This window comes from Rana temporaria, chromosome 10 (assembly GCF_905171775.1).
Source record: "Rana temporaria chromosome 10, aRanTem1.1, whole genome shotgun sequence".
Taxonomy (NCBI): domain Eukaryota; kingdom Metazoa; phylum Chordata; class Amphibia; order Anura; family Ranidae; genus Rana; species Rana temporaria.
Window position 1 is genome coordinate 122,466,797 of NC_053498.1, and position 24,408 is coordinate 122,491,204.

The window sequence follows — 24,408 nt, forward strand, 5'->3', positions numbered from 1 at the left end:
AGCCATCCTGCTGCGTGAGTCGGTCGAGAACCAGTTAAGAAATATTTAATACATTCGGCCTTTTTATCCCGTAGATTTTTTATTATTTTACTTGTTTACCAAGAGAAAAAAGTTAAAAGCAAATTGGGAACAGTGTGTGTGTTTTTCACATTGGCTGAATAATCTGTTGGCAGAGCAGCAATCTAAACCGATATTTTTCTTTACCAATGCCAACAAACATGGATGGGAGGAAAATGAGAACAATGGTCATTTCCAAGAAAGGCTGGCTATTATTCTATGTATGTGTTGGTGAGCAATGCTCATGTAGACCCCGCAGAGTGTATAGTTAAATCCGTATGAAAGAGAGATGGCGGACACTAGACATCTTTTGCCCTCCGGCTTCCATATTAAAGTGAAGGATAGGATTATAATGCCGTAAATGTATTTACCTGCTGGCACAAATGGGACATTAGTGACCATTCATCATCCTTTGTGTTGCTCATTTATTGGCCCTAGTCATTGAAACCCAACACTGAATCATTTAATTTACACACAATTAGCAGATAAGGGGCTTGTGTAAAGGTTGTAAACTGCATTAATCACTTTTTTAAGTGGCTTCCCATTGCCGTGGTCACATAATGCTTGCGTGATCACAGAGGAGTTTAGTCACCCCCTACGTGACTGGCACATACCCCCTAGGCCAGGGGTAGACAACCCTGGCCCTCCAGCTGTGGTGAAACTACAAGTCCCATGAGACATTGCAAGACTCTGACAATCACAGGCATGACTCCTAGAGGTAGAGGCATGATGAGATTTGTAGTTTCACCACAGCTGGAGTGCAGAAAATGCTTTTAGCATTTGACTTTGGTACTTATAGACTTTACTGAAGGAAAGCCACATACACTATTAGGGCTCTTTCACACGGGCGGACCGTATGTTCACTTTTTCATCCATCCGTGTACGGATGAAAAAGGGACATACATTGGTCCCTATGAGATTGCGGGTGTCAGCGGACGAACATGGGGGAGAGCGGAGAAAAGACAGGGCAGTCTCTGCACAATGTGCGGGGACCGCCCTGTCATCCGACGGCTCAGCGGGGATCAGCGGAGCAATCCCCACTGAGCAAGTGGAGGTTCACGGGGCGGATCATCACTGATCTGTCCCGTATGAATGAGGCCTTAGAAATTTGTACATTCAAGAAAAAATTTACAACCAGCTACTTCAAACTTTCTTTCAGCCTAGGTTCACACTGCTGCGAATTCAAAATCGCGGTAAAATGCACGATTTCGAGGTTGCGATTTTGCCGCGATTTCGGCCGCAATTTAATGTAAATCGCGGCCCGAAATCGCAAAAAGTAGTACAGGAACTACTTTTTGAAATCGCAGATGCGGCGTCGCACTGATTAGGACAGTGCCATTGCCGCCGATTTGAGATGCGATTTGACATGTCAAATGGCATCTCAAATCGTTCCAAATCGTACCCAGTGTGAACCAGGGCTTAATTGTGGTTGAAAAATGTTGATTTGACCCCACTAATATTAAAAAAAAAAATTGAACAAATGTTCTTAAAGCAGAACATTTTAAACACAATTTGACTAGTGTGTTGTCACAGATGTTACATGTCAGTTAGACCAGACCTGTTATATCATTCATTTGAAACTGTAGATTCAGGTTCAAGCTTTTAATATATGGGATTTTAGTGATTTAGGTTTACAACAACTGTAATGCCGCGTACACACGCTCTGAATTTCCGACAACAAATGTTCGATGGGAGCTTGTCGGAAATTCCGACTGTGTAGGTTCCGTCGGACATTTGCTGTCGGAATTTCCGACAACAAAAATTTGAGAGCAGGTTCTAAAACTTGTTGTTGGAAATTCCGACCGTGTGTACAGAATTCCATGCATGCTCTGAATCAAGCAGAAGAGCCGCACTGGCTATTGAACTTCATTTTTCTCAGCTCGTCGTACGTCACCGCGTTCTTGAAGTTTTCAATTTCCAACAACATTTGTGTGACCGTGTGTATGCAAGACAAGTTTGAGCCAACATCAGTCTGAAAAAAAAAATCCACAGTTTTGTTGTCGGAATGTCCGTTCGTCTGTACGCGGCATTAGTGTTGGTGTGAAGGGCAACATTTAATCCCTTTTGGAATAAATCTGTAGTTAATAATTGGTCTTTTTACATATCCTAAGATCAGCGCAGTAACTATTTCCTCTGTGTGCTATTTTAATCGATGAGTAATAATGGGGTTATTTTTAATGTCAGTCACTTCTCCTTGAGTTCTCTTTTGTTTGGAAAATCTTAACACTAGACCCATAGCTGACATGTGACTGAATGTTTGTGGCAAATCATTTTTCTGTGAAGTCACACATGTTGGATGCTTTCAAAATATTTTCCAACAAAGAAAATGTTCAATTTCTGGTTCATATATGGTACATTCTAAATAAATATATGTGAAATATAGTGCTACCTTTTACCTTCAGGTGAATATATATGTGAATATATATATATATATATATATATATATATATATATATATATATATATATATTAATGATTTATTATTTTTGGAACATTTAATTGTTTTTCCAAAGCCATACAGAAAGAAAAACACATAAAACAATTGGACAACCAGGCGACACATTTTACATAAAATGAGCAACATTATAGCTTAATTTGGCTGCTGCTATAGAAATACAGTATGTAAAGAAAATACATTTTTTTTTTTTTTTCATTCTAGATGGTCCCAATTATAAAGAACTTCTGGGGTCTCTGGACACAGCATTTCTAGTATCGTATGCCATTGGCATGTTCCTGAGGTCAGTATATGAAGATATCACTGATGAGATTTTGACAAATAGTTACTACTACTACTAAATTGGGAAAAAATACTATACTATTATGTGGAGCCCAGCAGGGCTGAAGGCCAGGCACAAGTTAAAGAATGTGACCCAAAAGAGCAAGTGACCATAATGGCATGGCAGTCATCAGATCTTGCTTGGTTTTTACTGCCAATTCTTGCCTACCAGTATATATGGGGAACTGTTTGGACAGGTTTTTAGAACCTCATCTTAATATTCTGCCCCATTATAAGAGTTATGTGTTAGTGGAGAGCTGGATCCATAGTGGATAGTAACCAGGAGTCAAAATCTAACTTTTAAAGGCGGCTCTCTCTGTCATCTGGGGTATTTATAGACCATGGGTTTTAGTCTTTTACCTTCGGGTGATTGGACATGTGAGTGAATAATTTGTATAGCGCTACAAATGCGAACTGAATCGCCTCAAGGCGCTTGGTATGCATTTTCTTTCCTTAGCCTTCAGAAGAGGTGGGTCTTGAGTTTTTTTTCTGAAGGCCCGATGATTTTCTTCCATTCGAATGTTAGTTGGTAACGCGTTCCACAGTCGAGGTCCTTGGACTGCGAATCTTCGTTCTCCTTTAGACTTGTAGTGGGACTTGGGGATCTGAAGTAGATTTTGGTTGGTTGATTGAAGAACACGATTGGGGTTGTGGTATTTTTTTTTCTCACATAAATATTGGGGGGGCGATTCCTTGTATACATTTGTGAGTGAGGGCCTTGAATGTGACCTTTACGGCCAGCCAATGAAAGTTACATGTTCTCAGAACAGAAACTAAAGACACATTGAAAAGAGGCTGGGACTAGCAATACAGAGCAACTCCGAGCTACAGAGTGAGGAAGGGAAAAAAATATTTGAAGGCAAACATTAATGTGTAACATGATGATCTCAATGAGGAAAGTGAAAATTAAAGGCCCTTTTTTTTTTTTTTTTTTTTTTTTTTTTTTAAATGAAGCAGTGGTGTTTTAATGGCTCCTTAGTGTTAGTGGAGCACCTTTCACCTATCCTGAACCTATCCTCATGCCCAAAACTGACCTCTTATTAGTCTCATAGGGCCAGAACCTCAAAAGGGATACGCCGGCGTATCTACTGATACGCCGTCGTATCCCTGTTTCTATCTTTGGAACTGATCCACAGAATCAGTTTCCAATAGATAGGCAGAAGATCCGACATGTGTAAGGGACTTACACTGCCGGATCTTAGGATGCAGTACCGCATCCGCCGCTGGGGGCATTTCGAGTCGAAATGTCGCGTCGGGTATGCAAATTAGCATGGATTTATTGCTTTTCAGCTTCGTTTTTTCTCCGTAAGTATTAGTTTGCAAACGCAAAATTAGGGCTGCTTTTACAAAGTGTAAAGTTAGTACACCTTGTAAAAGTAGTCCCTTCTATCCCGCGACGCTGTTATTTTTTTTTTTTTTGTATTTTTTTTTTTCCGCCGTATCTTTTTTTTTTTTTCCTAACGCAACTTTTTTTACCCGGCGCGATTCACAAAACTCGGCGTAACGTAAAACCGCGCAATGCACGTCGGGAAAATTACGCCATGAGCATGCACAGTACAGCCGGCGCGGGAGCGCGCCGAATTTAAATGGGACTCGCCCCATTTGAATAGGAACGCCTTGCGCCGGCCGGATTTGAGTTACACAGCTGAAAATTTCTAGGTAAGTGCTTTGTGGATCGGGCACTTAGGCCCCTTTCACATTGAGGAGTTTTTCAGGCGGTACAGCGCTAAAAATAGCGCTGCTATCGCGCCTGAAAAACTCCTTCACTGCACACTCAATGTGAAAGCCCGAGGGCTTTCACACTGAGGCGATGCGCTGGCGGGAGACAAAAAAATCTCCTGTCAGCAGCATCTTTGGAGCGGTGAGAGGAGCAGCGTGTATACCGCTCCTTCACCGCTCCTTCCCATTGAAAACAATGGGAAACCGCGGCAATACCGCCTGCAATGCGCCTCTATAGAGGCGCATTGCGGGCGGTATTAACTCTTTATCGGCCGCTAGCGGGGGTTAATACCGCACCGCTAGCGGCTGATACCCGCGGCAATTCCGGCGGTATAGCGCCGCTATTTTTAGCGGCGTTATACCGCCACCGCAGCTCCTGCCCCAGTCTGAAAGGGGCCTTAGGTATAAATTTTCCGGCCGTGTAACTTAAATGGCAATATTTAAGTTACGGCGGCTGGCTGTGGATCTGGCCCATAGTTTTTACATATTTTATTTTTTCAGAGAAAAGAAATGGTAAAATAAAGTACGCTAAAAAAAAGTGACAAATTCACAAAATTAAGAAGACCCAAAATGAATACTACTCCTTCCCCTTTTTCTGAAAAAATAAAAAAATTTGCAGAAGCAAAACAGTTTCTGCTTCAGCGATATTTTATCAATGGTGAGCTTTGACAAATACACTTTAATTACCCCTAATATGAACTGCACACTTTAGACAAGCTGTGTTCAAACCATTCATTCAATCCCTCAAATTGAGGCTTTAAAACCATCAGTTGCTTCACAGAGCAGCCAAAATGGATTTATTGTTGGTAAGTGAGAGATCATAATGAAGTTAATAAGCTGTTCCTACTGTTTAGCAGCTTTCTAAAATTGGAATACCATAGAGAACGTAAAATAAAATGATCTTTAATTACTTGTTATTTATTGCTTTTATTTTCTTGCAGCGGTATCTTTGGGGAACGTCTTCCGTTGCGATATTATTTGTCCGGTGGTATGGTCCTCTGTGGTTTGTTTACTTCTTTCCTGGGGCTGGGCTTTTACTGGAAAATTCACGCCCTCTGGTACTATATCCTCTTCCAGGTGAGATCATTATATCAAAGAGCAATACCAGTATGTAAAATAACCACAAAATGGAACACCAATATAACATTATGCTAGGTTTTAGCGTGAAGAACAGTAGTGTTTTTTTCAGTACTAAAATCAGAAATGGTTCTCCACATGCCCTGACCCTTAACATTAGTTTAACCCTTTAGGTGACTGTATAATCTTTTAGATCAGCTATGTAGTAAAAGGGCTTGCCTGATTTGTTACAAATTTTATGGATTACTTGGGTGTGTCCTCCCATTTCATATTTTTGGTAAATGTAAGTAAGATTGTATAGTACAGGCGGTCCCCTTCTTACAAACATCTGACTTACAAACCACTCCTACTTACAAGTGGAGGGAGACAACAGGAAGTGAGAGCAAACCTACCCCTGGGAAGGGAAATTCCCTACTGTAAGAGTTAATATGGGGAAAAAGGTGTCTCCACTGATGGCTTATCACCAATCCTTGTTTCCCCAAAATGTTCAAAATCCAATTATCATTGGCACAGAAAGTGAGATGAAATCTTCTGAACAGAAGGAGCTCGGGTCGGCTCGGCTCGGCTCTATTCGGCGCCGGTGTGCAGGCGCCGAATAGAGCCGAGCCGACCCGAGCTTCCTTCGGGAAGTCGTGACACGCTGTGTGCGCCGTCGTTTAGCATGCCAATTGATTGGCATGTCAATAGGAACGCCCACTCCCGCGGGATTCCCTACCCGGAAGCCGCGGTGAATTCCACGGCTAAACGATATCTACGGGAAAAATAAATAAAGGTCAGTGACATTTTATATGCAGCACGGTGCTGGATGTAGTGTTAGAAATGTTTTATAGGGTGAACCTCCACTTTAAGAACAAACCTACAGTCCCTGTCTTGTTTGTCACCAGGGGACCACCTGTATTTGGCCAGCTTTCGGTTGATTCTATCAGTTAAAACTCAGTTAAAGTCAGTTTCAGCCAGATAGACTCTGTACTAAGGCCAGGTTCATGCCTGGGGTCCGGTACGTGTCTGTTCACCGGTTTAAGTGCGATTCAGGTTCAAAGTTTTGCCTGAATTCGCACCTAAACTGGACCCAAACACGCATCGAACCCTTTTTTAATGCCAAGGCATGGTCGCCGTGGACATGTGTGAACCGGCTCCAGCACTGGAGTGGGAGGGCAGGAAGTGGAATTTCACTACAAAAAGAGGGTATTTTTTTATTTTACAATTTAAAAAATATAAATACAAATTTGGACGTGCAGGGGAAAAAAAATTACAGTGCATCTAAGCTCAAAGAGTAAAAATGTAAATGTTTTCAAGCCCCAAAACAAAAATGTAATAAATTACAGCTTACCAGACCTCAGATTTTTTTTTTTTTTATTTCTCAGTCTGCTAATTAAGGAGAGTGGTTATTTGTTCACAGGTGTATATAAGTTTCTGTGCAGCTCACCTCTGCGCTGGCTCACTGCTGATGCTGGCTTGCATGTGGAATTTGTGAACAAAAGTGGAGAGTTGTCTAGCCAGGAGTTGACTTGTCTAGCCAGGAGTTGACTTGTCTAGCCAGGAGTTGACTTGTCTAGCCAGGAGTTGACTTGTCTAGCCAGGAGTTGACTTGTCTAGCCAGGAGTTGACTTGTCTAGCCAGGAGTTGACTTGTCTAGCCAGGAGTTGACTTGTCTAGCCAGGAGTTGACTTGTCTAGCCAGGAGTTGACTTGTCTAGCCAGGAGTTGACTTGTCTAGCCAGGAGTTGACTTGTCTAGCCAGGAGTTGACTTGTCTAGCCAGGAGTTGACTTGTCTAGCCAGGAGTTGACTTGTCTAGCCAGGAGTTGACTAGCCAGGAGTTGACTAGCCAGGAGTTGACTAGCCAGGAGTTGACTAGCCAGGAGTTGACTAGCCAGGAGTTGACTAGCCAGGAGTTGACTAGCCAGGAGTTGACTAGCCAGGAGTTGACTAGCCAGGAGTTGACTAGCCAGGAGTTGACTAGCCAGGAGTTGACTAGCCAGGAGTTGACTGGTAGCTGAGGCTTTCAATCAACTGGAGATCCCTCCTCTGCACCTGGCCAGAATCGGCCCTGCCGCTACAGCTCAAAGTGGCCCCAGGGCAGGCGGCCTACTGGGAAATTTCCCTGTATCCCGGTGGACCAGTCCTGCCGGCCTTTTGTAACCAGTCCGCGGGCGGTGCTTTTAAGACCCCTGGTCTACAAGTTTGGGAAAAAATCAGTTTGTACATGAATAGAAAACCGGCTAAAAGACAGAATTCAGAGAGTAGTGGTTAGAGATTCATACTACAAATGGTCTAAGGTTATTCAAGGTGTACCCCAAGGTTCAGTGTTGGGACCATTACTTTTTAATATATTTAGAAATGATATACGGTCTGGGATTAAAAGTACCACTTCAGTGTTTGCAGATGACACCAAGCTATGCAGTGGCATAACGTCTTTACAAGATGTCTCCAATTTATAAGCCAACCTCAATGCTCTGTTTAATTGGGCAAATATGTGTCAAAATAGGTTTATTGTAAATAAATGTAAAGTTATGCACTTGGGGGCTAAGAATATGATGCATCATACATACTAGCGGGAGTACACCTGAGGGAGTCAATGGTGGAGAAGGATCTGGGTGTTCTGGTAGATAATAAGCTTAATAATAACATGCAATGCCAAGCTGCGATTTTTCCAAAGCAAGCAATGTCCTTTGAGAGAGAGAGAGAGATATAATTTTGCCCCATTTAGTAAGACCTCATCTGGAATATGCAGTTCAGTTTTGGGCACCAGTTCTCAAAAAGGATATTGGGGAACTGGAAAAAGTGCAGAGAAGGGCAACAAAACTGATAGTCATAAAGCTGCTTGGCTATGAGGATAGATTAGCTGAACTGAATTTATTCTCTTGAGAAGAGGAGATTTAGGGGGATGATAATAACATGTATAAATACATAAGTGGTCCATATGGTGAACTTGGTGTTGAGTTAATCACTTTAGGGTCATCAGACTGGACAAGGGGGCACTTATTACATCTAGAGATTTCATCTCCAAATACGGAAAGGTTTCTTCACAGTAAGAGCTGTGAGAATAGATTCCCTCAAGAGCTGGTTCTGGCCAGCTCAGTAGATTGTTTTAAGAATGGACTGTATTCTTTCCTAAATGTACATAATATAACTGGATACTAATAATTATAGATGAAGTTGATACAAGGAATATACTATTGCCTCTAGGGGGATCAGGAAGGATTTTTGTTTTCCCTTGCTGGAGAAAATTGGATCAAGCTGGATTTATTTTTTATTTTTTATGCCTTTCTCTGGGTTGTCACCCAGGACACTGCATTTCTGGCAGGGTCCACAGGTGTTTTCTGTACTTGATAAAAATGTTCCTAGTCTGAAAAAAACTAATGTAGCCACCACAGAATAAAAACAAAGTACATATATGGTAGAGGTTTCGAAACTCTCTTCCAGATTTCTGGATTTTTTATGTGAGATGTCAATTGTAGTAGAAAGGTAGGCACACCAAACACAAAGGTTTACAAATTTTATTAAAAGTTTAATATAAGAAAAGCTCATAAAAACATGTATTACATGAATCAGACCACAATAGTTACAAAAAGCGAAAGTAGAGTATAATATGCAGAATGCCGACTAGTTTCGCACTTTCGTGCTTCGTCAGGGCCTTGCAATTTAGTCTTTTTGGGTTTAGTGGTCTGTGTGTGACATAAGAATATGCTGTTAGTACACAAATAATTATACATTATAATACATCATACACTTTAATATCAAGAGGGGAAACATGGTATCTGTGTGCTCACCAATTCTGTCAAACGACTGTACCAAAAAATGTCAGAACGCAGTCCAAAGGATAATGTAGCCACCATATCCTAAGGACTAGTAACCTGCAATATATTATATTAAAGTGTTTGTAAACCCTTACATATACTCAGTGACTGGCCTCAGGTGATACACAGAGATTAAACAAAATCTTCTGCATAATTTGCCCCGTCTATCTGCAGCCCTTTCTTCTCTACATAAATCCAAAGTGCTGAATCCTAAACTTGTCTGAGAGTTCAGAAGAAAAGAGGCGGAGAACTGAAATTACACTCTGCAGATCTTCAGTGAGGAGAGCTCTGAGAGCTGATTGGAGGGAAGACACACAGCACACAGGAAATAAGTTGAGGCTGTCAATCAGCTTGAGATACTCCTGTCACCTTTTTTCTCTTGGTGTCAGGAAAACATGTCAGAAGTGATTCATGCTGATGGCAGAGGAACAAAGCAGAAGCCAAAAGTGACACTTTGTGCTTTTAGTACACACTATATAGGGATTCGCTTTGTTCATTTTTAATGTCTGATGTTTACAACAACTTTGACTTTTAAAGCGGGATTTCACCCATTTGTAAAAAAAAAAAAATTTCTCCCCTTAGCTTCCTGCTCGTTCGGTCTAGGGGAATCGGCTATTTGTATTAAAATATGAGCAGTACTTACCCGTTTTCGAGCTGCATCTTCTTCCGTCGCTTCCGGGTATGGGTCTTCGGGAGCGGGCGTTCCTTCTTGATTGACAGGCTTCCGAGAGGCTTCCGACGGTCGCATCCATCGCGTCACTCGTAGCCGAAAGAAGCCGAACGTCGGTGCGGCTCTATACTGCGCCTGCGCACCGACGTTCGGCTTCTTTCGGAAAATCGTGACGCGATGGATGCGACCGTCGGAAGCCTCTCGGAAGCCTGTCAATCAAGAAGGAACGCCCATTCCCGAAGCCCATACCCGGAAGCGACGGAGAGGATGCATCTCGTAAACGGGTAAGTACTGCACATATTTTAAAATAAATAGCCGATTCCCCTAGAGAAAACGAGCATGAAGCTAAGGGGAGAATTTTTTTTTTTTTTTACAAATGGGTGAACTCCCGCTTTAAAAGTCAAAGTTGTTGTAAACATCAGACATTAAAAATGAACAAAGCGAATCCCTATATAGTGTGTACTAAAAGCACGAGCAGCAATCTAAGGGGGAAAAGTGCCCTCTAAGGGTGAACCCCCGCTTTAACTTGAATCAGAAAAAACGTAAAGCTCATTCCTTAAAGTCATAACTTTAACCTAAACCCCTAAAATACTGGACTTTCCTTATTGGTGCCAATAGTATCTACTATAAATCCTTACAATCCAGTAACGGCATTAAACTCATTTTAACTTTGTCCTTTTGGTGTTCGGAAATCTACAGGAAAAATAATTTAACATGTTGGCTAAACCTTCTCTTATTTAATTCTGTCTATTTGTGATGCTTCCTTATGGTGGGTCAGTTCACTAATCATGCTTTTTGTTTTTGTAGATATTAAATGGTGTGGTTCAGACTACAGGATGGCCGTCTGTGGTAGCCTGCATGGGGAATTGGTTTGGTAAAGGAAAGTAAGTTCTTAATACAGCTGTCCCCATTTCCTGGGTGTATCTTCAGAAGTTCTCGTACAATATAAAGGAACCAGCATTGTGTGCCATTAGTCTGTGTTACTGTATGTGTCAGTATTAGACATGTGCAATTCGTTTTAGTTTTTCTAATTAGTTTTCTTTTTTTTTTTTTATTTCAATTCTAATTCGTTTTCTAACGGAAATTCGTTAATTCGGAATTTTCGTATTAACACATTTTTTATTTCCGAATTTTCGGACTTTCGAAGATTTCGTATTTCCGAATTTTTCAATTTCTGAATTTTCGGACTTTTATTTTTTTTCGATTTTTCGATTTTTTTCATTTTTGAATATTCAAATTTTAATTTTCGAATTTTTCATTTTCGGATCCGATTTTTCGAATTTATGAATTTTTCATTTTTAAATTTTCGAAATTTAGAATTAGAAAAATTCGAAAATGGAAAAATTCAAAATTTTAGACTTTTTTTTTTTTACTTTTTTTCAATTTTCTAATTTTTTAATTGTGGAATTTTCTTTTTTTTTTTTTTTTTTTTTTTTTTAGAAATTCCGAATTTTCAAATTAAACAAACATTTTTCGTATTTCCAATTTTTTTTTTTTTTTTCATTTCCGAAATATTGGAAATTTGGATTTCGAAATTCGGAACTTTTGAATTTTCAGAATTCCGAATTTTCGAATAAAAAGATTTAAGAAATTCGAAAATGGGAAATTTCCGAAAATGTTTTTTTTTTCGTTTCATTTTTATCATTTTTTTTTTTTATTCGTTTTTTGTTTTTTTCAGAAATTCGGAATTCCGAACTTCCGAATTTTTGAATTTCCCGAATTTACGAAAAAAGCAAAAAAACGAATAAAACAGAAAAAAATTATTTCGAATGAAACTATTTTTTTTTTTGAATTCCGAAAAAAATAAAAACAAAATAACAAACAAAAACGTTTTTTTTTGGCAGTGCACATGTCTAGTCAGTATGCCACTGGGACCTGTGAGTGTCTGTGTTTCATTGGGACTTTTTTGAGTTTTGTGTGTCATTGAGACTCCCCAAATAATGAGTGTGATTGTGCCATTGAACCTTTGAGTGTCCGTGCCATTGGGACTTCTCAGTGTCAATGTGTCCTTGTTTTGAAACCTGAGTGTTGCCGTGTCAATAAAACTTCTGAGTCTTGGTGTATCATTGGGAACTTTGAACCTGGGTTCACACTTGCACGATCTCAGAGATCGCATGTGATTCGCACCCGGACCGTAGGTGCTGATCACATGCGATCTCTGAGCAATGCGAGTTCTGCTTTACAGTTGTATGGTGGAAATCTCATTGGATTCGTACAGAACATAGTGCAGGGACTTGTTTTTTTCCCTGCACTAGAATCAGATCGCATGGTTGTTCTCATCTATGTGATCCGATTCCTGTGCGAGTTCACAGTTCGCACTGCGATCTTTAAACTAGGGGTGGCATTAACTTTGACAATGACACCTGCAGCGGTTCGCACAAGGCAGTGTGAATGCGCTGGTTCCCGCATCGTACTAGTTTGAACACAGGGTGAGGGTTGGCATGGTATTGACACCCCTCAAATGTGAGTGTGTCATTGGGCTCAAAATTTCAAGTCCTGAATTAATAGCCAGGCCTTAAGAGTTACCGTACTCCACACCAGTTGCCCCACCCAACCCCTACCCTGCCTCTAATTCCTCATCTAAACATGACCTTGTAAATTATCTCGCTGTTAAATGTTTTATGCAGAATTAAGTTGCAAAAATAAATATTAACAACTTTAACAATATTAACATAAAGCATATTCCATTGATCTGACTGTGATAAAAAAATGATACCATACAATTGGCTACTATGGGCACTGTACACATCATTACTGCCTTGTTGAGTAAATATTTTAATGCTATATTAAATATAGTATTAATAAAATTAAAACCAATGAATGACACTTTCACTGATTTAGGATGCAGAGAGACTTGCAGCGGAGCACAGCACTGGACAGGGGAGTGGGAGCTGCCAAAGTTAACTTTTCTTATTAACAAGCTGGTGATTGGTTGCTAGGCGGTAATAGAAAAGGTAAACTTTGGCAGCTAACACCCAATACCCAATACCCCTCTTCGCCCCGCCCCCACCTGATCTATTTTTTTTCACCACATGCCAGAGAGAATGATGGGGCAGAGGCAGGAAGGAGAATCGGCTCCCATTTAACCCCGCCTCCTAGGTGCGCCCTCCACTCCTCTGAGGCAGCTCCACGCTCGCCCTCAGCTTGTTTTTACTCGCCTAATGCGAGCAGGCGAGTGGAAATTTTAAGGGCTTATAGAATCTTATGTGTCATTAGGACCCCTGAGTATCTGTGTTTTTGGGATCCCCAGATGTGTATATGTCATTGGGGCCCCAGAGTGTCGGTGTGTTTTTGGGACCCCTATATGTCAGTGTGTATTATAATAGTCTGGGACACACCCCCTCTGTGTGTCAGCGAGCCATCGTTTTGAGAACATAAAAATCCGAGGATGCCTTAAATCTACATCAAATCCATGTTTTCCCACTCCATATGTGATTTATCCATGCTATAATTAAAGTTACTTCGTTGTTTCTCCATTTATCGATGTCGGAAGGATAGCAAAACATTGTAAACTTCTCTCTAGATAAAATCTTATTGACATATTTTACTTTGTTCCGCTCACAGGCGAGGGTTCATCATGGGGATCTGGAACTCTCACACAGCTGTCGGCAACATATTGGGCTCTCTAATCGCTGGGGTTTTTGTCTCCTCTGCCTGGGGCTTGTCCTTCATCGTACCTGGAATTATAATCGGTGCCATGGGAATCATATGCTTCTTCTTCCTCGTTGAGTGTAAGTTCCTGGTGTATTTATTCTGGCATGATTTGTGCCAGTGGCGTAACTAGAACCTTCAGGTCCCAAGGACAAGAAACTATAAAGGGCCCCCCTGACCCCCAACTTGGGGCACTTTTCTCTGAGGCTAGTGGCAGAACATCAGGGCCTAGTCACAAGTGTGACAATTGTCAGTATTTTTTATTTTTATATTTTTTGTAATTTTATTTTTTCTTCTATTTCTTTCTTCCTTCTTTTTTTTTTATTTTTTTTTTTAGGAGCTCTGTTGGGTGGCACATCCCTCAAACTCATTCTTTGCAGCCTTAGCTGCTGAATAAATGGATAGGAATAACTCTGTACAGAGTATCCCATTCATTCACAAACTAAAGCATAGTAAACAAAGTTTACTATGTTTCTGTTATGAATGGGCATCTGACTGGTGATCAGTAGGAATTACTGACTCTCCATTCAGAAAAGTAAGGGTCTGGTAAATGTGACCCTTCCCTGCTCTCTATCCTGACAGATTCTCTGCAGGAGAGGTAAGGGGAAACCCGACAGAACTGTGGGAACTGGGGGGGGCCGAGGAGAGAGCACTGGGGGCTGGGAAAGAGCACAGGGGACCTGGAAAGCACAAGGGAGCAGAAAAAATAAGCTAGATAGGAGGAGCATCTGGGGCCCATGCATATAGAAGAACCAATCTGTTTTCCTCCTGCAGCTGCTAAATGGCCGCCTTCTACTCCTGCAGGAGGAAAATGGAGGGATCGGTTCCTCCTATATGCAGCCACCCCCACCGCTTTTCCTATCCAGGTGTACAGGGGGGCTGCATGGGGGCCGGGGTCACAGATGCGACCCCTGCTTTTGTGTTGGTGAAACAGTGTACTGTGTAATTACAGTTGTTTTTTAGGTGGATTATAGCTTTTTGGATGTTGAACTGCAGCAATTTGGTAATTTGTAGGTTACAGCATTTTATCCTAGAGTGCAGACCATAAAGTATTTCTTGACCGAAGGCATCTACAGAAGTGTAGCCTTTACCAGCTGAGGAATTATTCAATTTATCATTTAACAATCATAATAACACTTTTCTCCCCTGGGGACTCAAAGCGATGTTGGAATCTTTGAAGAAAAGTGTTTGTCAGGGGTTGCTATAATGGGCGACCAGACGTTCTGTCATATAGGGGGAGGCATGTTATTCAGTTTTATAAATGTGTAGGCTGATTTTTGAAGGCTATCCTCCATAAAATAGGAACCCAGTGTAAGGAGCCTAGAATTGGGGTGATGTAGTAGTGACGGAGTTGGTGGGTGAACACATTAATGCTGCATTTTGTTAGTATATCCTCTGCTAGAATGCTTGTTGTAATCTTCTAAGGGAGAGTTCTCCATCCAAAACACCCAAGAGTCCCAAAGGAGGAATGAGAGGGCCAAACAAAAATCCATCCTGATAAGTTATGGCAGGTCGAGACTGTGTCTTGAATTTATCTCATCCAAATGGTCTTCTTTATGCTTTCTCTGCAGATCCTGAAGATGTAGGCTGTACCCCTCCGGATCAGAACAATGTGAGTCATTTTATTATCCTAAAACCTTTCTGATGCCGCGTACACATGATCATTTTTCAGCATGAATTTTTTTTTTTTTTCGGCATTTGTAGAAAAAACAAAGTTTTTCCAACTTCATCATTAAAACGACGTTGCCCACACACTATCATTTAAAAAAATGCTCTAGCAAAGCGCGGTGACGTACGACGGCACTATAAAGGGGAAGTTCCATGCGGATGACGCCACCCTTGGGGCTGCTTTAGGATGATTCCTTGTTAGTAAAAGACGATTTGCGCTTTTCTGTCTGTTACAGCGTGATGAATGTGCTTACTCCATTATGAACGGTAGTTTTACCAGAACGAGCGCTCCCGTCTCATAACTAGCTTCTGAGCACGCGTGGGTTTTTAATGTCGTTTTAGCCCACACACGATCATTTTTTACAACCCGAAAAACGACATTGTTTAAAACATCGTTAAAAAATGCAGCATGTTCGAATTTTATTTTATTTTTTTGTCGTTTTTCAGAACCCAAAAAATGTGAAGCCCACACACCATCAATTTAAATGACATTTTTTAAAAACAAAGTTTTTTTCATGCCGAAAAATGATCGTGTGTACGCGGCATTAGAATCTTTGTACAGAAGCTGCCCTAGATAGGTATTTAGGACAATGCAAAAACTTGTAAACTATATTTATGGCAGGATCTGTCTTTTTTTTTTTTTTTTTTTCCTGGACTTGCTAAAAATGTTCTTATCCTAAAAATAAAAAAACATGTTTTAGTTATTCTTTTAATATCGAGACATTATAAATTACCAATCAGTATTTGTTTTAGAGAAAACTGACTCTATACCATTATGTATTATAATTTCAGGAAGAAGTGGTGAAAGATGAGTTGGAGAACGTTCAGGCCATGAACGGCAGCACAGAGAACATATTTAAGAGACAGTCCGGAGCCGATCTCGAGGAGTCTGTGAATCCTCAAGAGCCTGTTGAACACCCACAGGCCATTAGCTTTTTGGGGGCACTTAAGATTCCGGTAAGCGGGTATTTCCAAAAAATTAGTATGGAATGATTTTTTTTCTTTTGTATTCTTTTGTCGAGATTCTGGGCTCTGGCTCTGGGGTTCTCCGATGAATGATAATGTGACTTTGTGAGTATCCTCTGCTTTTCACTTCGCCAAATGCTGGTTCCTCACGATGAAAACTTTTGTTAGTATGCATTGAAGAGTGCCTCAAGTGAAGAGTCATGCACACCAAAAACTTTGGTTCCAGACTTTTTTTGATGGTTTATAGGAGGGATAAAGCTGACCTACAGTATTTCTCCTAGGTCTTAAAGCGGAGGTTCACCCTAAAACATTTTTCTAACATTACATTGTGCTCACTTTGACACATTGACAGTATGCGTTTTTTTTTTTTGCTGTACATACCGTCGTATAGCTATTTCCCTCCCCCCGGCTTCCGGGTAGTGGCTCCCGCGGGACTGGGCGTTCCTATGCAGCAGGTAAGTGATTGACGTGATGACAAAAACTACCCCCCGTCGCATAAGGAGCGTCACGAGTTGCCGAAAGAAGCCGAACTGTGAGTCCGCTCTATACGGCGCCTGCGCACCGAAGTTCGGCTTCTTTCGGCAACTCGTGACGCTCCGTATGCGACGGGGGGTAGTTTTTGTCATCACGTCAATCACTTACCTGCTGCATAGGAACGCCCGGTCCCACGGGAGCCACTACCCGGAAGCCGGGTAATTTTATAAATGTGTACATATTTTACTTATTCTGCACACCCCCCCCCCCTCCTGCCCCCCATGCTTAAAAGTAGAAATACTGAGCGAAGGGTCTATCGCACCAGTCGCATAACTAAAGAACCATGCTAAAATGTTAACATTTTCATACTAATACTTTGATGGCATCAAACAACAAGGGGAGTTTGTGTGTGGATGGGCCTCCAAATCATCTACTCTACATTGTTTGTCTGACTCTGATCAGAGGCAACTTTTTCTTTTCAGGGCGTGATGGAATTCTCGCTATGTCTGCTGTTCGCAAAGCTTGTCAGTTACACCTTTCTCTACTGGCTCCCACTCTATATATCGAATGTCGGTAAGATCCCATGCAGTGTAATTAAAGGGCCTGGGCCATTTAGGGATGCAGAGGGGTTATAAATAACAAATGGAATCTTTTTCCTCCCTGAGACTTTTAATAAGACTCCTTCACTTCTTTAGGATTAATGCATTTAATCACCCAGCAGAAGCAGTTATAGTGGGTGCCAAGTAAACAATGAATATGCTACTTATTTTACTGTCTTGCCGATATCTTGGCTTCAGTGCTTTGGAAACCGTAGACCCAAAACAAGTATTAGAGATGAGGAATTCAGACACTTTCCTGACTCCTATTTAAAGCATGCTTGTTTTAAGTCTGTGATTCAAAGTACTAAAGTCAGACGCAAGCCAGGAAACTAGCATTTTTTTTTAAAGGTTGCCAGGAGTGTCGGCCCCAATGCTTTTCTCATGACAGTCGCTGAGTTTCTACAGGTCTCCAATGGTTAGGACTTTCCCAGTAGTTTGTGTCTCTGCCCTTCCTACAAGACATAGCGGAAGTGTCAGATTCTCGCAGCTGGATTCCCTAGTTATTTATAGATTTCAAATAATTCATCAATACAGGGAGACGCCAATATCTGAGTCGGGTTTAAGAGTTTCCATCGTCTTGTGGTGTTCTCAATTGAGTCGTCTTTCCATCCATAGGTAGCCTTATACTACGTATTGCTTCTGACCTTTTTAGCTCTCACTTTGTGCCATAAATAATAAAAATCTACAAACTGTAAAAATCCCAGTAGATGGTTTAGAAATAATTATGCAATGTCTTGGTGATTTGTCTTGGAACGGCTTTTGTCCTCCTCATCCAGCAAGGATGCTGAATGCATTTTCTGGTGTACAAACAGCCACTAGAGGGAGAGCACACAAATCTGTATATAATTAGAATAGAGTATGACACAGTGTGCACATAAATGTCGGAGTCACTAAAATAAAAAACGTTTATATATTTTAACATTTTTGTTTCCTTTACATTCTAGCTCACTTTGATCCCAAAAAAGCTGGAGACATGTCCACTCTGTTTGATGCTGGCGGAATTATAGGTAAGGTCTTTGATACTTTTTTTCAGTAAAAAAAAAAAAAAAGAAATCCCAAATGGCTACTCCTACCCTTAAATCATTAACGCACATCTAAAACCTGCTACAAAACATGTAATATTGCAGATTGCCAGTTCTTAGATGAGGTTGCTGCATTCGTTTTTTTTTTCTTTCAGGCACTTTTCCTCCTTTTTTTTTTTTTTTATACCATAAAGGGGATGGGGTTCTGTAGTCCTTTAGCAATAGCATAGAACAGGGATATGCAATTAGCAGACCTCCAGCTGTTGCAAAACTACAAGTACCATCATGCCTCTGCCTCTGGGTGTCATGCTTGTAGCTGTCAAAGTCTTGCTATGCCTCATGGGACTTGAAGTTTTGCAACAGCTGGAGGTCCGCTAATTGCATATCCCTGGCATAGAATATAAGAGATAGGAGTGCACCACAAGCGGAGAACACATGAAGTTAACCGTTCGATTTCTGCCAGTATCAACAGGTAATTTTTTAGAATTTAACAAAAAAAATTCAATGATATACGTTAAAGCGTGGGTTCACCCGAAAAACATTTTTTAACATTAGATTGAGGCTAATTGTGGGAAGCACAATCGGGTGTTTTTTTTTTTTAAATCAATGCAGTACTTACCGTTTTAGAGATAGATGTTCTCCGCGGCTTCCGGGTATGGTCTGCAGGACTGGGCGTTCCTATTTGACAGCCTTCCGACCGTCGCCTACAGCGCGTCACGAGTTGCCGAAAGTAGCCGAACGTCGATGCGGCTCTATACGGCGCCTGCGCACCGACGTTCGGCTACTTTCGGCAACTCGTGACGCGCTGTATGCGACGGTCGGAAGGCTGTCAATCAAATAGGAATGCCCAGTCCCGCAGATCATACCCCGAACATCTATCTCTAAAACAGTATGTACTGCATTGATTTAAAAAAAAAAAACACGCGATTGTGCTTCCCACAATTGGCCTCAATCTAATGTTAAAAATTAGTTTTTCGGGTGAACCCCCGCTTTAAAAAAAAAACAAAGGCAAGAGCAAATAAGAAAACTTTTTATTTTTTTCTTTAATGCATTTTACTGCATAAAGATAAGCGAAACATGATGTATTCAATGCATAGCAAAAACATTCATACAGTGGTATAACATTGACTGAAATATAAAGACCCCTCAAAAATATATTGAAATATGGAGTATGAGGCCAACTCTATGGGTTTTTTATCTCAAAACCTCAATTAAGCCTATGGATTGTTCTTCAGAAAAGGGAAGAGAAAAATGATTGTAAGTAAAATAAATCGGAGAAGTTAATAGTTAGGCCCTGCCTGTTGTGCTAACGGGCAACCTTATGTGTGACAAAGTAGCGCATGGAGAATTTTGCCGTGTTCCAATTTTTTTTCTTTTTTCTGCATGACAAAACATGCATTTCCTAGCCGCTTTTGGGGTGCCGTTATCAATTTATGGCACCACAAGCATGAAGCGTGCTTTTTGCGTGTTGTGGGAACGTGAGTAGAAACAAGAGTTTTTATGTGCATTCCCAGAACGGGCAGATATGAATGGAGCCTTGAGGTTTTTATCAGAAGGTGTTATCGTTATAAACACAGAATATCAGATACATGGCATTGTACAATAAAGAAGCAGACACTTGGTATATACACTGTAACCTGTATATCTATATAGAAGGAACAGTATTCTAGCGATTTTATAGAAGCATCTGAAACGAAATGAGTGGGTGACGTATGAAGGTCGGGTAGGTGTTTACACAACTGATGTGATTGCATACTGATCGAGCAGTTAGGGATCAGGTGGGTACCTAGTTGTTCAGACCATATTCTATCTAGCGAATTATGGGGGTGCCTGCATGGTCTTACTTTGGTAGACTATCTGAGCCAGTTGGGGAAGGAGCCCTGCACCAGGGAACCCCTCTTGGCCAGAACAGGAAGATTCCTAGAAGAAGGCGGGAGATGAAGAAAAGAGGGGGACAATAGGGAGGATAGAGGGGGGGGGGGGGCGATGGGGTAGGAAAGGTTTTTTTGGGGGAATGGAGATCTGGACCAACACAGGCACCACCAGAACTACACTGGATCTGAGCACCACAAATCAAAAATACAGTTTAATTTTAAATATTCAAAGCAAACTCGCCCACCTATCCATGCCTCCATGCTTTATTTTGAGAAATCGCTTTGATAACCACCCCGTAGCATTTCTGTCATTGGCCATCATAAGTAAGTGCAGATGATTCATGTAGTATTTACTTCCTGGAATATATCTGCCCTTGGCTTAGGCATGCAAGCAGGAAGGTGTGCATAGCTGAGAAATGTATCCCTAGGCATGTAAACCAGGAAGTAACTAAAAATGTAAAAAGAAAAGTTTAAAACAAGTAAATATGATATACTTTCCTGTTGCTAGCAGCATTAGGATTACAATGTTGACCGAGAGAGTGAAGTTCCACTTTAAGTACTGCATCCCCGTATCTGGATGGGTATTAGATGATCCATATAGAAAGTAATGCAATATCCATGGAGTCCAAACCATTTTGAAGTTGTTGAAGATCGACTGACAATTTTTTATTGATCAGATCTCATGTCAGTTTTGTTGCATTTGCTTGACTGTTGAAATACCAGACCACCAGATTAAAGTCATGTTTTAATCAATGTATGAATTGTGTTCTAGGTGGGATTGTTGCAGGAGCGATATCCGATTACACTGGGGGACGAGCCATCACCTGCGCTGTCATGCTGATATTAACCGCCCCAATGGTAAGTGCTGTGGCTTAACGATGATCACAGTAATTTGTGGGGCTTGCTCACTCCTCCACATCCTCCTTTATCTATATAATTCTTATCTATATAATTTCTTTTTGTTTTTCTGTCTCTATTGAATTTGGATTGTGGTACAGTGTTTAATTTGTTCAATCATAACAGGAAAATAAGACTCTTTTTCTGTGAAATTTTTGTGTTCACACTGGAAATGTTTTTTTTTTTGTTTTAAATTACTAAAAAAAAAATGGGTTTTTATTACAGGACATATTTTAGGCCCCTTTCACACTGGGGCGGGATGTGCTGTGGCGGTATAGGGCTATTTGCCGCAGAATTGTGGCAGTATTCGGCCGTAACCCCCGCTAACGGCCGAAAAAGGGTTAATAACGCTGGTAATTGGCCTCTGCAGAGGCGCATTGCCAGCGGTATTACTGCAGTTCCCATTGCTTTCAATGGGAAGGAGAGGTTAACACAACGCTCCAAAGATGCTGCTGGCAGGACTTTTGGAGCGGTCCCGCCAGTGCATTGCCTCAGGGAAGGAGTTTTTCAGGCAGTATTTAGGTGCTATTTTTAGCGCTAAACCGGCTGAAAAACTCCTCGGTGTGAAAGGGGCCTTAGACCCAGTGCTATCATTGTTGGGGCTCTAGGATTTTCCATGCAATTCAGGCAGATCCCAGTTGGTGGATGAAGCTGTATGTAGTAATGCCCACATGTGATGCAGAGCCTCTATGATTTAAAATAACTAGAGCTGGATGATATTGGACTTCCTCTAGCCAGAAAATGAGGTGGGTTTTATCTTGCGTGCTACAATTTCTAATGCACAGTGTGAGAAGCTCGTGTCCAGGGAAAGTAATTTCAGTACAGGAAAGGGGCCTATACAACTACAATACTAAAGGCAGGCTGGAGTTCAAAATCAAATCAAATTATCTGTTCCTAAACTCAAAAAGTAAAATAGATTTTCATGCATTCTCTCCTCATTTCCATAGCATGGGTAGAGGTGTTCTGTAGTACTCAGAGATGGCGGGGAAAATTTACGGTAACTGGAGTGCATCACAGTTAGTACAGGAAATTATCGACCCCTCGATTTCTGGCTGGATCCGGTTATTTTTATTTTTGGATTTTGCACTCATTGAACATGTATAATAAAACACTTTTAATTGTATATTTAACATACCAAAGGTGATTGTACAGTCAGATTGTAAAAACAATGCACATTAAAGTCTGATGGTACAATCTCTCCTTTAGATCCACCAGTGCAAAGGCCTGAAATTCAGAACCAGTAATCTAAAGTGATTTGTGTATCAAAATAACCAATTCCTTCAGTTTACAAAGATATTTGAGTTTTAAATAAATCTTGGATTTAGGATGTTCAGCATACTGTCTGTTAATCCCTCTCTCTCCTCTTCTGCTCTTCCAGCTGTTCATTTATAACCAGTTTGGCCAGACGGACATTTCCACAACTATTGGTGAGTCACCATCTGCTTTGTGTTGGTCCTACAATGTCCTCTTCTCTGCTCCTTGTTACATTGTATCATTGGTCATATCTCCTCTCTGTTCCTTGTTACAATGTATCATTGGCCATATCTCCTCTTTTATTCCTTGTTACATTGTATCATTGGTCATATCTCCTCTCTGTTCCTTGTTACATTGTATCATTGGTCATATCTCCTCTCTGTTACTTGTTACATTGTATCGTTGGTCATATCTCCTCTTTTGTTCCTTGTTACCAGGACCAGCACCAGCATAAAACCTCTTTGGCAGCCACCATAGGGTGCCAAGATAAGAGGGGGTGGTAACAATTGTAACATCTTCCCGCTGATTACACATGGGTGGGTCTTTATCCGTGAGGCCACATATATGTGTACATGTGTTTTATCCTGGGAGCGTGTTGCACAGTGCGTGCCCAACATGAAGACCGGGCTCTCATCGACGGTTCTGGGTCTCGTACTAACAATTGGGAACTGGGACTCCTGGTTCCCGGTTACCTGATCGCTGTCATAGCCATTTAAAAGTTATCACAGTGATTAGTCAGTGCAGCCTGCCCGTGTTCTATCTCTCTTCCCTGAATTGAGAGAGATACATTGTTTTTTCTCTCCTTGCAGGGGAGAAAAATGTCAACAGTAAGAAGTATGTAGTAAAAGAAGAAAAATGGTATTAATAGTATTATTATTAACATTTAAAAAAAGAAAAACGGTATGGAGTGCCAGGGGAATCTTCTACCTGTCCCACGTCACCAGGAGCGGAAAACTGAAACCCTTTACTACGCTACAATCTGAGTATGATCTGCCAGACCATATGTTCCTCCGCTATGCCCAGCTACGACACGCCTTTCGGGCACAATTCCCCCAGGATGATTTGGCCCTTGCTGACAACCCCCTCATGGCAGCAGTCAGGTACCCAGACCCCAAAAAACTGATCACCCAGTTCCACACCATGATCACGCTTCCGGGGGCAACAGTGTCAGCTTATGCCCTGAAGTCCAGGTGGGAGGGGGAAGTGGGCCCGTTAGAGGATGATGAGTGGAGTGACGCCCTAGATGCATGTAAACTGGTATCCCCAAAACTGTCAGATCGCCTCACGCAAACCTTCATCATAAACAGGGCTTACCTCACACCTCTTAGAATTTCCAAGTACAGAAGGGACTCCTCCGCTATGTGCCCAATGTGCAATCGCGAAACGGGCACTTTTTTTCATTTACTATGGCAGTGTGCTAAGATCCAGACCTTCTGGGAGCAGGTGGTAAAATTCCTTCACGACAAAATGGGATCCCCCATTACTCTACAGCCCAAGCTGTGCCTCTTAGGCATTCTACCTGACACTGAAATCAGTAAATTCCTTAAAGTATTCCTCCATGAGACACTTTTCATAGCTCGCAAAGTTATAGCGCGGGTCTGGATGCGTCCAGAACCCCCAGAGCTGTCCCACTGGCTGGCAGAGGTCAACGGTGTTCTACCTTACAAAAAATTAGTATACTCACATAGGGGCTGTGCGGCCAAATACGACAAAATCTGGGGAAAATGGCTAAATTCGTCTGCAACCTGCTCCCGGGAGGGATAGAGGTGCCCAAAGTGTCACTGAGCCCACGAAGGGGCATGGGGGGGCGGGAGGGCCGTGGGTGGCTGGACAACTGACCCTACTGCACTTTGTACACACTACGAGATGAATAGATATGGATGTTTTTGTACCCTTTGTCGCATAT

General features: G+C 41.4%; 1 protein-coding gene across 2 annotated transcripts in view; it reads left to right on the forward strand.

The window, feature by feature from the left end:
- SLC37A2 (solute carrier family 37 member 2) overlaps nucleotides 1-24,408 on the forward strand; it is a 69,821-nt gene that overhangs the window by 31,790 nt on the left and 13,623 nt on the right. For both annotated transcript variants that reach the window (XM_040326168.1, XM_040326169.1), the window contains exons 4-13: nucleotides 2,717-2,795; nucleotides 5,494-5,629; nucleotides 10,905-10,981; nucleotides 13,662-13,828; nucleotides 15,320-15,360; nucleotides 16,209-16,373; nucleotides 17,339-17,429; nucleotides 18,400-18,462; nucleotides 21,124-21,209; nucleotides 22,627-22,675. In XM_040326168.1, the coding sequence (XP_040182102.1) occupies nucleotides 2,717-2,795; nucleotides 5,494-5,629; nucleotides 10,905-10,981; nucleotides 13,662-13,828; nucleotides 15,320-15,360; nucleotides 16,209-16,373; nucleotides 17,339-17,429; nucleotides 18,400-18,462; nucleotides 21,124-21,209; nucleotides 22,627-22,675 (954 nt within the window). The remainder of the gene's footprint in view (nucleotides 1-2,716; nucleotides 2,796-5,493; nucleotides 5,630-10,904; nucleotides 10,982-13,661; nucleotides 13,829-15,319; nucleotides 15,361-16,208; nucleotides 16,374-17,338; nucleotides 17,430-18,399; nucleotides 18,463-21,123; nucleotides 21,210-22,626; nucleotides 22,676-24,408) is intronic.